Genomic DNA, 17194 nt, shown 5'->3' with positions numbered 1-17194 from the left:
ATATAAAACATGGAGTTATCCTTTGATTATTCTTTGGGAGTTGCAGATCCATTACGGTCTATTTTTTAGACTTAGTTTAACTGTTAATTTTACCATTTATCATGTGTTTGCTTTTTAATTCTTTAAAAGTTACTATAAAGTTACTCGAGTTTAACTGCTTTGTGAGTTTTGAGATCAAAATAGAAGAGGACCAAAGGTTAATTAATAGACCAAAATGGCAGTTTTCAATAGACGTTAATTCTTAACCCTATATCCTGGATCATACAATTGTCATTTGGGCATTGCCCTGCCTGTCCTACCTGTACTTCAACTTTTAACTTAACAACAAATGAAGACAACAATTAAAGTAAGCAAACATTAGTGAATGAGTTTTCAATATTTGACCAGACCCCCTAAAGTTAAGCCAAGTGTGTCTGCTATCTTTTTAAAGTCAAATTTAACCACTTCAATAATTTATAATTTGTCGCATGAAAACGGCCGTAAAAATATATGTGGCTGTGCTCTATCTTTTCTTACGGATAATTCCTTGGGCAAGCAGTAAGGAATTGCTAATGATTAGGGAGCTGAATGGCTTTACCAAATGTTTCCGTGGCCATAGACATTCCTCCTCCACAACGCAACCCCCCCACTTTGGCCTTTTTATTATTTTCTTAGATGAGCAAAAACAAGTGATTTCTTATTAGGAAAATCAAGAAAATAAAAATTTGGGACCACACACGGTTTTTCGTTCCTTGCGGACGTCTTGTTTCCTCCATTGTTGAACCAATAGGGCTACAAGGTTGAAATAATACGTGAATTTTCCTTGTTTCAATAAGAAATCACAATTATTTTATAATTTATTGTGGCAAGGAAAGAGCTCTCTCTCTCTTTTATATATATATATATTCCTAACTCTTAGAAAGTACTTGATAGTTTAGCAAGATAGTGAGTGAATGACACTAATTGTGATACCCATCTAACATTTTTTTTTTGGGATTCTAATACCCATCTAACATTAGATGTGAATAAGATTATTAATATCAATATAAGAGTTCAAGTCATTTATTTTTAACAATTTAAATTTAAGTTTTTGAATGTCACATTGTTTAGACTTAAAAAATTATTAGATCAGTTGTGCTTGGATTTGAGTCGGTACAATTGATATTAGAGTATGAACTTGAATCGTTATAATTGGTATTAGAACATATGTTGTTTATGATACTTATCTTCATATCAAATATAAATGAGATTGTTAAGATCAATATAAGTTTTTCACTATTAACAATTTGAACTTAAGTTTTTCAAGACCATATGATTTTTGAGTTAATGAGATTGTAATACCTCATCTCACGTTAAATATGAATGAGATTATTAACACCAATATAAGTCATTCATTATTAACAAATTAAGCTTTAAGCTTTTAAGCGTCGCATGGTCACATAGTTTAAGTATAAAAAGTTGCTAAATTAGTGAGAATTGAATAAGTAGTGCTTAGATTTAAATCAATAAAATCTCATGTCAATTAAATCTAATTTGTAAAATAGAAATATACATACATTTAGAATTGAATCAAAGACTCATATACAAAGTAACACTATTTATTATTAATAAAAACGCAATAAAATGGTGTGAAGGAAAACACTTTCGGCCAATTCTTCACTCCAATCTCCATATACCTTAATTAGAGATGCCGTAAACAAAAAGTGGGAATAATATTTGCGTATTAGAAGGAAAAGAGAACAATTAACAGTCAGTTGGTTTGTCTCATTCACATCCCCAAATATTGCTCTTCTTGTCATTTTGAGGAATTTTTGTTAGTTATCCCAGATGTTGTCATTTCTTCCCCTTATCAACCTCCTAAGCCAGTTGTGGATCTACGTGTAGGCAGAAGGAATGTGCTGGCGTGGACAAAAATTTCCTCATTATGAACACCAGAAACGTGAGGCGTTGTCCATTCAAGTTAATTAAAAGGACACGAAAGATTATTAAATGCAAACTCTAAAACAGTAACTAAAAGTAACTTTCATTTACTTTGAACTGCTTAGACCAATAAATTAGATTCCAATTAGGGAGATTAGAACTGCTTAACCTTCATAAAATGAGGTAAAACACTTCCCTATGTGCGTCCTTTTAATTTGTTTTTTTTTCCCTCAGGCATTGCATGTCCTTTTACATCATTATAGCTTCTTCCAGTCTCCCGAAAGAACTTTTTGAATAAGAAATGGGGGTTTCCCGTGAAAGCGATGGTGTTTTAACTTGTTCTGAAGGGATGACGGAGAAAAAGAAATCCCTGGGAAGTGAAGTAAAAGCAGAGTTGAAATATTCCGAAAAACTAGTGATATAATTGAAATAAAGGGTAGAGCCGGGCAAAAACGGAAATACAGGAAACCCGGTAAGTTGAATTGGCTTTGTTCCGATTTGCCGGAAAAAGCTATGCAGGACATTATTCGAGAATCGAGATAAACATACAAAGCGTTTTTCCTTTCTTTTTTACATTTTTGTTGAATATATTACAGCGGTCGAGAAGCCACTGTTTCCCACCGGTTCTCAGCTTTACCGATAAATCCTCTATTAATTACAAATTATCGAAAACCTGCCCTGCTTCCCCTTTGTATATCAAATCGGAAAGTTTTGGCCTTAACTTATCTTTCCAAATTTCACCACTCGACCCGACATTAATCTGCCGCCGTCTCACCTCCACCACTACCAGCTTTTCCGTTAACTGATGAATATCTACAGCGAGAACGAAATTACTATTCTGCCCTTCCAACCGTATCCCCCTCTCTTTTCTCTTCCTCACCTTCACGTCCTCCGTCCTTCCAACCTCCTCGATTCTCCCTAATATTCTCTCCGGTTTCTCTCCCGATATAAATCGATCTCTCCGGACCCAAAAATCGGCCTCATTAAACAAATTGGATAGGTCGAAACCGGACGAAAACGAGATTATATCAAAGGCGTTCAAGCACTTGTTACTCTGGTTTTCTTCTTTCATTTCAAAGTCTTCGGAGTTGAATTTGATTTCTTTGTAACCTTTCTTGAACCAAGGGTCGTTGATGATTTCATCAAGGGTGATCCTTGTTTCAGGATTGGTATCAAGAAGACGACCTAAAAATCGACGGAGGTCAGGAGACGTCCATTTCGGGAACCGGAATTCGCCTTTGTAAATCCTACGGTACATTACCATCAGATTGGGGTCGTTGAACGGTAGATATCCAGCGTGAAGAACGTACAAAACGATGCCGCAGGACCACACATCGACTTTGGAGCCGTCGTATCCTTTCTTTGCCAAAATCTCAGGCGCCACGTAAGCTGGGGTTCCGCATAACGTATGGAGGAGGCCGTCGGCTCGGACCTGATCCGTCACGGCGCTGAGTCCAAAATCCGATACTTTTAAATTCCAGTTTTCATCAAGGAGGAGATTCTCCGGTTTCAAATCACGATGGAACACGCCTCTCGAGTGACAAAATGCGACGGCTGAAATCAACTGCTGGAAATACCAACGGCTGAGATCTTCGCTGAAGCGTCCCCTGGCAATTCTGGTGAACAACTCCCCGCCTTTAGCGAATTCCATGACAAAATAAATCTTAGTTTTGGTAGCCAACACCTCGATGAGCTTGACGATATTAGGGTGGTGAAGCCGGCGCATGATAGCAATTTCTCTCTTAACCTGCGCCATGAAGCCTCCCTTGACAACTTTCTGCTTGCTCACGGCTTTGATGGCGACGCTCTGCCCCGTCCTCACGTTGCGCGCGTGGTAAACTTTAGCAAAGGCACCGCATCCCAGCAGCTTGCCAATCTCGTACTTTCCAAACAGCGTGATCTCCGATGAGATTTCCAACGAGTCGATGGCTGTGCTAGAACTGGCGGTGTCTTCGATCTCTGGCATTGTTGTTGAATCCAGAAATCGACACTTTTTCCCAAATATTAGCAAAACCTCATGAAGAAGATGGGATGGAGAAGATTATTGAGTATAAAACTACGTTTAACTCAACAACTGAGATTCTTACCAATCACAACAACAACAACAAAAAAAAAGAGTTTTAATCCGGACGAGTTACAACTTTGAATTTTCTTTTTTTTTTTTTGTTTGGTTTTGCCTAAACCTTATCTTCAAGAAAACTGTTAACGGCTTTCGAAACGGAAAAGATAAGAGCAGAAAAGCAACGAGGGAAGTTTGAACAGAAAATTTATTTACGACTCGATGGATAATTGGGACTGAATTCTCAACAGAACGGCCTTTTGCAAGCAATTTAACGAAGGTGCTTCAGGGCATTTTTGTCATTTCGAAAATGGACACGTGGTGTTTTGAAGTTTTTTTGAACTGGCTAGGTTTTTGTTTTTGGTTTTACTTTAATCTCATAAGACGGGGAGCATTTTACTTAATAATTTTTTTTTATTTAATTATGATAAATAATTAGAGGTATTTTAATTTTTAAAAATAAGATATTTTTTAAAATAACTTTTTTTATAATTTTAACTATTTTTAATCAAGTTTGACAAAATTACCGTATAAGAAATATGTGACACATCGTGGTTAGGTTGTTACACGTCGTGGTTAGGTTATTACACATAATGTACAAAAACGTGTGACACATCATGATTAGGGTGTTACACGTCATGTGCAAAAACATGTTACACGTTATGATTAGGTTATTACACGCCATATACAAAAACGCATGATACGTCATGGTTAAGTTGTTACACGCTATGTACAAACATGTTACACGTCATGATTAGGTTGTTACATGCCATGTTAAAAAAAATACTGTTGTTACACGTCATATACAAAAACATGTTACAAGTCATGGTTAAAAAAAGTTGTTACACGTTATATACAAAAACATGTTACAAGTCATAGTTAAAAAAAAGTTGTTACACGTCATGTTAAAAAAAAATATTGTTATTACACGCCATGTTAAAAAAAAAAAATTATTATTACACGTCATATTGAAAAATATTGTTGTTACATATCATATTCAAAAACATTTTGTTACACTTTAATGCATAAATTATTGTTGTTACTTACAAACCAAAACTTTAAATCTTCTCAACTCTCTTTATTTTTTTGTGTTTTATATTTTTTTGATAATTTGACACCGATTAAAGTGTTTCTAACATGTTTTTATAAATCAAAACACAAATTTTTTTATCTAAAGCACCTATTTTGAGTAAAAATAAAAAAAAAATTCATTAAAAACCTAAGTTTATAAATTTTAAAATTTTGAGTTTATTGATGTCTAAATCTTGAATTGATCCGATTAAAAGCTATTTTAATATCTGTGATTATTTCTACTGTTTGGTTTTATCCGAAATACCTAAAAATCAAATTATCCAAATAGTCATTCACTTAAGTACATCAAAATCATCGTTTTTGTATCTTCAAAGTGCTAAAAAGAGAAATCTGAAAGTGCAAAAGAGAGAAATCGAGAGCATAGAAGACTGATACCGAAGAAAAAAATCGATAAAATTAGAGAGAGTGGGATGTTGAGAGTGAGAAAGCGTAAGTACAAATGAGAAAAAATTGTAATAAATGGTTTAATTTATTTAAAATAATTTTAAAGGTATTTTTGTCAAGTCATGACTAAATATGACTAAAAACAGTTAAATTTATTTTGATGTTATTTTTAAAATACTGTTATCAATTTTCTCAAATAATTATATAAATTTATCATTTTTAATAATTATAAGAAGCGTTTTTCAGAGGAAAATAGGGATGACGTGCACATAAATCGTAGCCACCCACGTGTCACGGTCCTTTTGGGAATATAACATTAGTCGTCGTTCCTTTTGGTTTTTTGCTTATACTTTTTCTTTTTCAGTTTTATAAATTAAAAAAAAAAAGGAAAGGCCCTAGTTCCATTTTTCTTTTAAAATGAATGACAAAATTTGTTTACCTAAGATTCCAACTTCCCGCTACAAAAGAAATTGACATTTTTGAGCCTATGATGCATTATATTTTATAAGCAAACCGTCAAAACACTCCGATTATTCTTTTACTTTATTTTTTACTATTAATAACATAACATTACATTTTAAAAAAATTAAAATTATTAAAAAAGTTTAAATAAATTTTTATTTTTATTTCATTTAATAAAGTTTTTATATTTTTATTTTAGATTAAATAAATTTTTATAATTAATAGTTGATTACTTGTTATTAATAAAAATATTCATTGTCATTTTATATTCATGTAACCCCCATATAATGTTGATGTTAATGGTAAAAAATGACGTTAATATAAAAAGTAAAAAGTGCGATATATCTATCTCATCGTATTATATTAACATTTTATGTTATTATTTTTTATAATATGTTAAAATGTTACGTTAATATCATATAACGTAAATTGACATTTGTGATAGATATTCATCTTTTAGCATTACATATTAGTTTAAATGATTAAATAAATGATGACAAAGCAAAATAAAAATGATGAAGGTTACATCCGAGTGTTTAGTTAATTAGTTGGTATATAACCTCTCTTTCAAAAAAGATAAAGTTCAAATCTTTTTTCTCTCAAATATAAAAAAAAATTAAAAAAATAGTAAGGGATTTGTTATGAAATTGGATGAAACTCCAACTTAATTTCATATGCTTCTAAAAGTTTAATAGGACGTTATGGTGACACAAAATCATGCACTCAAATGAGTATGAATATGTACATTCACATAAAATTAGAAAGGAAAATCATGTATTGCTTTATTATTATTACAATTGTTATTGTTTTTGCTTACAATCAATCGATGGCTTCACCAAACTGTCAACACCAGCATTGGCTTGTGGATTGAATGATGGACGAGAAAGTCTCTAATCTATCCTTCCCATGTCACGTTTCGTTAGGTTGTCATGTGAATTCCATTCCACGCGTAAATTGGAATGTAATTGAAAATGAAAAGCTTTCTCTTTGCTACACTTGGGCAATTCAGAAACATTTTAACTCCTTTTTAAAGGCAATGAAAAATCTCAAGTCATAAATGATGGCCGGTCGTCGCTGGTATGGGTTCGTGAAGTTGTTGAATTAATAGCCTACTTCTAACGAAGCTTCTTCACAGATTTGAACACTCGTTGGGAAGTAATTATTTTTTTTTTCATATGTATCATCTGCCTATTAAATGGAATCCGAAACTTTCAACATGTAATATATAATTTTAATCATTAAGAATTTCCTCAAAAATGTTTTGAAAATTTTTTTTATTGATTAAATCAAATGGATTCGTCAGATCAATAGAATATATGTAATATATACTCATAAAAAATTTTTATTGATGTTTTTTCTATTTGTTTTTTTTTTGCTAGTAACAAAAATATTAATCAAGACATAGGTTAAATAGGTATTATTTCTTTCTCTTTTCTTTTCATTCGTTTAAATGCCGTATAGGCAGCTATCTAGCTAGTATGTAGCTTTAAATTCTTCCAGAAATTAATAAAACCCAACTTAAAAACTCCAAACTCTTGCACTTTAAAACTGGGAAATTAAGAAACTAAATCATAATATGATTTAGAAATTTTGCATTTGGTCAATGTTGTTTTTTTGTACTACAATTTATAGCTTAAAAAGTCAGTAGACCTTGCATGGTCCACACGTAACGGTGTGAAGTCAAGTCGTATTTGTATTTAGGAACTTTACTCGCAAAGAATACACTCCTTGTTAAAAGATCTATACAAAATACAAGCTTTAATTCTGTCGAATTAAAACTATATTTTTTTGCTCATACCACTAATCGCAAACAAAGAAAATTCAATAAAAGTACCCTTTGTTGGAATAAACTGGTCTAGGGCCAATTATTGTTGTATTAAAATTATTTCAATGTTTGGACGTGCACTAACACTATATTGAATAATGCATCTGCCATGTCATGATCCCATTATTTAATTAATTTATAAACATGCATGAATCGCAAATGGAACATCATGTGTCAATGGTTTACATCACCAGCCTCATGGGTGAAATAAGCATCCAATCTATAAAATTGCTTATTATTATTATTATTATTATTATTATTTTCTATTTTTATTTCTTCTTACATAAATCTAAAATATAGACATATCATCTTCTCCTACTCAACCAAAAAATGTTGAATAAAAATTCAATAATTATTTTATTTATAACATCTCATAAAATTCATCGTTCTTATTTTAAAAATTTATTAGAATTTATATTCTAAAAATTGAATATTTTTATGAAGGATATATATATATATATATATGTAAGTATGTATATATACATTTAATTACAAGATAAGTCACTATTAGAAAATTGATTATAGTAGTATTTTTGGTGTGCATGAAAGATTATAAACAAATCAAGAATCTTCTTTGTCTTATTCATCTCTGTGTTTTTTTAATATTAGCGAGTTGGAAAAATATATATATTGAATCTTGATGGTAATCAGAGCAAGATACCGAATCGCTTTGGGACAGCGCTTTTCTAACATCTCTAGCATAACACGTTCGCGGTCCCATTCGCAAGAATAACTCAATTCGCTAATAATGAATTCAAACATAATGGATTTATTTTTACACTTTCGTCCTCAAATATATATTTTAAAAAATATTAATTTAGTTTGACATAGAAATGTGAAATTGTATTGTTACCATTGCTTTTTATTTAACCAGAATTTGTCCTTGAGAGTAAAGTTTTTAAGATTTTAGTTCCATGTGTTATTATTGTTATGTCGTCCCTTAACTTTCTGGACTAGATATCTAAATTAGTTGATAAGAGAGTTATAGATGACAGAGATTACAACTCTTGTACTGTAATAATTCTTTTCTCCCGCACGTTTTCAACCAAATTGATTTTTTTTTGGGATATTATCCTATTTAGTTTTTATATTTTAGAAAAAAAATCTAATGCCTTATCTATATGGAAAAATATTTATGGTTGTATCCGAATTTTGAGTACATGTATTCATTTATCTCAATTCATAAAGTTCAGTAATAGAAATTATTAATGTAATGTCTAATTAATCAAAATGTGACGTGATAAAAAAAAATACCATCTCACTTAATGGGATCATTTTAATTTGCACACATAAATTATAAATGACAATCACGTGTTAGAATTAAAAAAAATAAAAATATTAAAAATAATTTTTTTATATTTTCAAAACAAGGAATAAGTAGAAAATAACCTAAAAACTAGCCAAAATTGATTTAAATCAAGCCAAATATGTCATGTGTTTGTGACAGATTCAACCTACTATTAGATCTTTCCTGGCACTTACCGGCAACAAACGTAGCCTAGTCTGACTAGATTTCATGGGTGTTTGGTCGAATCCGGTTATTAGGAGAGGGAAGGGGGACAATAGGAGATAAAAGGGAAGAAAGTTAAAAGAAAAAAGAAGAAAGAAAAAGAATTTTTTAAAGAAAATTTTTATTTTTATTTTGAAAAAAGTAAAAAATGTCTTTTTTATTTATATTTTTTTAGAAACTAGAAAATTTAATTGTTCAAATAATATTTCAAATTTTGAGAAAAAGAAAATGATAAAACCTTAAGAGTTTAGTTTTTTGTTTTTAAAAAATAAAAAATATTTTTAAATTTTTTCTATCTATTATGTTTTAGAAAAAATTTTATTATATAAAACCGTTTAGTTTTATTTTTCAAAATACAAAAAATTATTTTTAAAAATTTTTACTTTTTTATTTTAAAAATAAAAAATTTAAATTTTTTAATGAATGGGGTCATACCATGTGACCGTGTCACGGGATCATTACTCTCTCTCCCATAAACGTGCTTATGGGGATGTGCAGTACACCTGCTTATAAAGAGCCCAAGACCTCCCGTTCTTATTCGATGTTGGATGGATAGAGACACTTTCCTTGTGACACTTTTTCCCACCCGATTTCGGCAACGTCTTCGTTGCCGTAGGCCACCCTGCCTACCTTGAGTCTCCTTGGGTCCGGGCGCTTTGGCGTGAGTCAGATGAGGTCCGGTTCGCTCTGATACCACTTGTCACTGAGTTATTACTCTCTTCTTGATAAACGCACTTATGAGGGTGTGCAGCACACTCGCTTATAAAGAGCCCAAGACCTCCCGTTCCTGTCCGATGTGAGATATAGACACTTTCCTCATGACAACTGTCTTATTAACTCAAGAAGTGGTGCGACATTTTTTCATCAAATGATGCGCTGTAGTTAACCCATTGATATGTTGTCCCATTTTTTCAACAGTGTTGGAGGTTGGGTTACATTATTTGACAAAATGAAAGTTAGATATCACATTAAATATTTTCATAGTATAGGTATCATGTTAAATTTTTTATTTTTTACAATATAGACTAAATGGAACATTATTTTTTTTTATTAAATTTGTCTGACAAATAAGTTATCCCATGAAAGTAGTCCTCATTTTACACTTCACTTTCCGAACAATGACCTAATTTGAAAGAGAAGTCACTGTGCCTAAAAAGACTAAAAAAATATTTTAAAATGAAAAAAAAAGGATATGACTATCACATGAAAAGCGGGAAAATTCTTACTATTTGAGTGGATTATAGTTAAGATGAAAATTCCCTTAATTAAGCCGCACTCATTTGTACTGAAAATTCTAAAAGATATCATTAAACACTTGGAATTCTTGTGAATTGATACTCATTTGTTTGTTCCCCTTCTACACTGTGATTAGTACTCTTAGGTGACAAATAATTATATTAAGTAATCCTTCAAGAATAATGGGTTAGATAAATTAACTGGCTGAACTTGACTTTTAAAAATTTTCAGTTTATCATTTTCTTTTCTAACTGATTAGATTGGAGATGTTATCGACTACAAACTTTTGGAATGCTTTTTATTGAAAACTTCAAGGTTAACATTTTACAACCCTAGCTATTGGATTAAATTGTATATATAATATATATTGTTAATTCTGATACCTTTATGCTTTCAAGCATTGCATTAATGCTTAATCAATCACGCATTGCGTTGCATCTTCCTTTTGGTAAGCAGTGTATCTAAGCATCTAAGGTTGGAAACTTTGGGAATGCTTATATTGAGTAAAATCAAATCTATTGAATTATAATTGATTAAACTTCGAAAAGTATATATGTTACTTTCTCTATTTCAAAAAAAGTTGTTACTATCTGATTTTTTTTTATGGTGGGATTAATAACATCACCGATAATGTACAGATAAATTAATAGTAATTATCTCTTACGCTTTAAAATACTTATTCAGTTTCTTAGATTGCAAAATTGTTATCTAACAAAGGGATTTCTCAGTGAATAGAATAATCAGGTTAAAACCAGGAATTGCGAGGAAGCATGCATTCTATCCACTGGTCAAGGGAGGACGAAATGGGAAAGGAAAAAAAAAGGTGGTCCTGACTTTGCGAACATGACATTCAAGAATGAGTGTGCGGGTATAATTTATTCGTTCTTTCGCTCTGCTTTGAATGCATATGCATTCACAAATACCACAAATCTGCCTGCGAATCTCCAATGGAATATTGGACAGTTGGGAGTGCTGATTCCGAGTATCTGCTTCTGGCTCTCCCTCTTGTTAATTTCGTGATGCTGTGACAGGACATGGGAAATGAATACTTCAACTGTTTCTGGGACGATAATGATTGGTTAAATTTCACAGCCTCACGTCCACACGCAAGAATAAATTTTTGTGGTGACTATTATCTATTTCCTTTAATTAGTTGTCACCATTCCATAGTTTGATTCAGTAGCACGTGGCATGGATATGGGTGTGGGACATATCGATTATTGTCACTGTTGAAACTTGGGTTTGGAGATAAGAATCCACGAATGGATCAGATTGATCAGTTGCAGTAGTATTAATCCATCTTTCTTCCCATATAAGTAATATTTATATATATATATATATAATATTCGTAATATCATGAAATTTATACTCCAGAAAAAGTGGGTTTCACTATGATTATAGTAGACATACTCTTTTATTTTCTTGCTTAATTATATAACATTATGTTATGTGAACTCCAAAAAAAATATGAACATAAACGGATGATGTGGACCGTTAGATAATCAAATGACTATTTTTCTGCTAACGTGGCAAGGTACATGACATTTTTAGTTGACGTGGCTATTTTTAGACTAACGCAGCAACTGACATGGCAGTTTAAGGTGACTGGATTTTTTTTAAAAAACATGGTCCATACTATTTTGCATTTATCACCTGGAAGTAAGTGTTTCCACGACAAGAAGAATGGACCAGGACCACCAGGGCCGAACCAAGTGACACCCTAATGACGAGAGTGCCAAGACCAGATACTTAACATGACTTTGCACCTGAAGAAGATACCGCTAATTGTCTCTGTTTCTCATTAGAAGGCAACAAATAGCACTGTTAGCCTCCAGCAACCCTCTTTTAACCAACTCCTCTCTCAGTGCAATTTTTCCTCTTAAGGAGATGCCAACCAAAGCCAACCTAAACGCCAGTCCATTTCGGGTTTACAAGGGGAAGGAGGATTGTAAAATAATTTCACCGAGAATAAGCCACTAGTCGAGCCATTCCATACAAGCCTATCAAGGACATTTTTACTCAAGTATATATGTCTCATTTAAAAGGGTGAGCATATCATGCTAGTACTGCACTCTCCAATCAAAGATCTGTCTTCTAAGGTGGACTTGTCAATTCCAATCATTCTAACACCAGGAATCGAACTCTGGAACACATCCTTATTTGTTTATTGCAAGGGAAAAGATTTGAGGATGAGAACATCAATCCATCCCTCGTTGTAGAAAGAATTATCTTTCCTATTTCCAAGAAGGAAATCGAACCTAGTGGAGTGTTGTGAGAATAATTCATTAAAGAGAGAAAGGGGAGGGTGATGCTTCTCCACACTTCAGAAGATTTTCCTCTTTCAACAAAAGATGGCATCAACCCTTGAGCATTTCGCTTTGCTTTACCATGATGGTCGCTCTCCACAAACGTTCATGCTCCTTTCTGAATGTTCATATCCATTTTGTAATTTTGTTAACAAGGGTTTGTCCCTCCCCTTTCTTTCCTTTTGTCCTCCTTTTTCTCTATTTTATTCATTGTTAATTATTTTTTCCATTACATTATGTACCTAACATAAAATAATAAATAATATTTTAATTAATGATAATTGATAAACCATTAATCATATTAATTTAAAATAAAAATATAAAATTTTGATTGAATGTAATAAAAAAATAAAAATTTATTTAATTTTTTTGAATAATTTAAGAATTTAATCTTTTTAGATATTATACTGATTATATATCTACTTATTGATATTTATCAATTTAATTCTTTTAGTTTTCAATTTTAATTATTATCTAATGGTTTCAATTGAATTATTATATATCTAATGGTTTTCAATTGAAAAGTTCAATTTATTACGCTCTAAAAACATCTATCTATTTTTGTAGAATATCATTCAAAAGATATCTGAATTTTAGCGGAATCTCGCCACGAATTTGGTCATAACTAGTATCAAGATATTAATGTAAAAATCATAATTAATAATGTGACGTCATATTGAAAAACAATTGAATCCTTTCTATAGAATCCTTGTCGTAATACAATGAAACGTTCCCTTATTATAAGACTAGGTTATGTATCCAAATGTTGATTGTCTTGCGAGTAAGAGTCTTATATTTATTATATCTAGACTTAAATTGATAATAGGAACTTGAAAACAAGGAAAGAGTAATAAATTTTAATCAAATTAATTAGACAACATCTTTTATTGTTTTCTAGCACAGTAATCAAACTAAAATATTCCTCGTCTTCTACGCTTGCCATTTTAAACTAACATTTTTCATCCAAAATAAGCAAATTGAAGACAGATTAAGAACTAAAGGTATGTATATACCTATTTGTATTGGTCCGACGGGATGATTCAATGGGCAAGCATTAAGGTTTTATATCAAAGTATGACATGTCACGTGGAGAGACAGATGCTTCTACATTTTGTCATAAACGGACCCAACCTCTCATTCGGTTTTTGTCTCCTTGTCCATAATACTCCAAACCCTCTTTTATCATAACGTCATAGTATGTGCCTGCCCCTTTCCCGCTTCCCTAATTTTACGAAAATGAACAATGTGGTCTACGTTTACATGCATAAAAAATAATTCCAAGTCTAACTCAACATCATGAAAGTGAAGCATGCGGTTCATGTTTCCGCCCTTAGGTCACCACCAGCCCCAAAGTAAATATATCTTCGCAATTTAACCTATTCTGACTATTTGGATACAGGAAATCTCAAACATATACAAAAATATATAATTTTTTAAAAATATAATTGAAAAAAAATAAATTTTTTTTTCAGTTCCAAAATAAGAAAAACTACAAAATTTAAATCAAATTAACGAAAAAGAAAGTGAGTATATCTAATCAGAGTCGCTGCTCTATTTTATTTGAAGTGGCTTGAAACTGTTTTATTTAAAAAGACTTGAAACATGAATTGGGATTGGGATTTTAGAGAAGGACAAAGAAAAAGAAGAGATTTTTTCTATTTTTGTATTATCTTTGTCAGAAAAAAGTTTCCTTTCTCCATATTACTTCGAAAATCATGAAAGGGAAGCGTATCTGTTATCCTTGTAAAGCCATTCCAACAGGTAAGAAAAATAGAGCAAAGAATCGCCCGAAAGACACTGGAGGCAATAAAGGGTTTGATAAATCTATCAACCAAATTATCCAGTTGTTTGGCAATATGTCCAATGTGCGTGCTAGTTTTGCCTTTTGAGCCAGCAATTAATTCTATTTTGACAGTACCTTCAGCTAAAGATTGGTGGAATGGTCATGCGTTTAAAAAAAAAAATTGGTGGAAGGATTATGTTAGGTTGAAGGTAAAGATGCTCCAAACTTCAAGCCTGTGGGTATGGCTCTGATTTCTTGTTGCCAACAGAAGGTGTGAATATGGTTCTCATAGGCAATCGGTTCTGAGTGAAGGTCTTTTGCAGCCATCCTGGTTTTTTTGCTGTTGCAACCATTGGGCTGTGTCTCCTCTAGTTGGGAGACTTTTGTATAGATTCCTATATTTGCAATGAAATTACTCTACTTCAAAAAAAAAAAAAAACAAAAGCATATGTTTGTTAATCTTTGAACTACTTCGTCAATCTATTTGTAACATTAATTTTTTATTTAGAAATAATTAAAATTTTAATTTTTTTAAAAAAAATATCAGTAATTGCCATATTGACATTGTTACCAAGTCAACATGTGTCATGTTAATATTTTCATCATATTAACACACAATCAATGTCATTTTAATAAAAAATATCACATCAACTTGATAAAAATGTCATGTCAAAATACTTAATTGTAAAAATTTAACAATATTAGAATTAATGATTAAAATTAATAAATTAAAAACATATAATGATACATTTTGCACAAATTATTATATAAAAGTTAAATCTAGATTTTTTTTTTATAAAATATACGAACTAACTGCATTATTTAACCGATTTGGATCTAAGGCCAACCCTATCCAATTTTTTTTTTTTAAAAAAAACAGAAAGTAAAAGAGAGAAAATGAGAAGATAGAAGATTGGATATTTAGCTTGAGTCTGCTTTCCGACTGACTTTATAAGGACATTCCAGATCTTGAGCAAATATAATTGGCTAGTGATTTAGCTTAAAAATAATGAAAAACCTATAACTTTAACATTTATCAAAATAGGCAATTGTTGGAGCTTTGTATGGCTGATTTTCTTTCAGTACTCAGGTTTAACCTATTACTTTAACTTTAAATACGTTGTATTTAAATATTTAATTTATTAATTGATATATTATTTTTTATTTACAGAATAAAATTTAAAATTTTTTTTCATTAAAAAAAAAAAAACTAATCATACCTAACTAAGCTAGGAAATAATTAATATTATTGTAGAATATTATGAAATGCAATGTGTAATATCTCCATAAGCAATGGAATATGCGGCAAATTAAGCAGTGTTTGATGTCCGTTGAATGCTCCATAAAGGCAGTTGTTTTACTCCGACAACACCGGATTGTGGTGGATTGGTGATTCAATTGTCCATTCGGATCATCCAAATGGTTTCCTCTAGCTCCTTCTCTTTCACTATCGTAATTAGTTTCTACATTCAAAGAGAAAGAAAAAGAATTAATTAATCATAACAATGTCCTTACTTGCTTAGTTTAATTTGCCGTCATAAAAATTCAACAATAGAATGCACATCCACAAGCAACAATGGTAGCGTTTGCATGCTTGTTGAGATGGTGACATGAAGTTAATGATTTTATATGCATTCTTGAAGAGTTTAAATAAATAAATTGACTTAGTAAGAGAGCTGACAGATTGCTAAATGATTTTGTTGCATGGTTTGCGTATCTTTTCCTGAATGGAGAAGCAAAGAGAAAGAGAATAAAAATCTGGTGTGTAATTGGCTTCTCAGGAGAGAGCTCAAAGTTTGTGTTAAAGGTCCACTTAATTAAATTATAAGAAGAGTGAACACAGGTTAATCTAAATTAATAAGCATGCAAATCAAGGGCCGCTAAATAGTGTTGTCATGAACTTGGTGTTGAATGTAATTCTACATTACCATCTCTTCTTTTATTTACTGTAAATCTCATTATTCCATTCTGTATATGGGCCGCTCTGAAGAGTATTTAATATGTAGGACAATTATTCAGTCTTTTTTATTATTATTATTTATAACATATTTAAAAATAAACCCCCGATGTGGCTTCCAAAGTTGGCCACGTGAAGGACAGAGAGTCTGAAAGAAAAGGGATATTGAAGCAAAGAGAGAAAATGAAAAAGTGCAAAGAGGTCAGATTTTACTGTCGAAGTAAAGGACGTTAAGGCGAAACAAGCCCTTGTGTTGCACACGGGTCATACTCTGGTTATTATAATCAGAGGGAAAGGGCAAGAGATAGGGAGATATTTCGAGAACGAAATAAATGAAATTGTCAGAGGGAATTTAAAAGCGAAGGACATGTGAAACTTCCACTTACAGATGTTAGGTCAAAGGGAAATTAATATGAAGATGAATACAAAGATATTTTAAATAGATAATAACAATAATAAATGAATAAGAAAGATTTTTTTTTACATTACGAAATATAATTTAAAAAAAATATTTATGAGTGTACATATTAACAAAGTAAAAAAATTTTAATTTTGTACTTACAAAATAAATGAGAGGATTACTTATAAGTTAATAATCTTTTATTTAGATAAAATTTATAAGATAAAGATAACATTAAAAGATTTAATTTATATAGATAATATTTCAATTAAATCTTAATT

At 31.2% G+C, this 17194-nt stretch overlaps 1 protein-coding gene across 1 annotated transcript; it reads right to left on the bottom strand.

The window, feature by feature from the left end:
- Positions 1 to 2159: 2159 nt before the first annotated feature.
- LOC110421266 (serine/threonine protein kinase 1) lies at positions 2160 to 4210 on the bottom strand. The gene has a single exon (XM_021434815.2). It carries the CDS (start codon positions 3863 to 3865, stop codon positions 2555 to 2557), a length of 1311 nt encoding a protein of 436 aa, XP_021290490.1. The 5' UTR covers positions 3866 to 4210; the 3' UTR covers positions 2160 to 2554.
- Positions 4211 to 17194: the final 12984 nt, after the last annotated feature.

Source organism: Theobroma umbraticum, unplaced genomic scaffold (genome assembly GCF_002168275.2).
Source record: "Theobroma umbraticum cultivar Fairchild unplaced genomic scaffold, ASM216827v3 scaffold_130.0, whole genome shotgun sequence".
Taxonomy (NCBI): domain Eukaryota; kingdom Viridiplantae; phylum Streptophyta; class Magnoliopsida; order Malvales; family Malvaceae; genus Theobroma; species Theobroma umbraticum.
The sequence above is the reverse complement of the archived record's forward strand: the minus strand, read 5'-3'. Positions and strand labels throughout refer to the sequence as shown.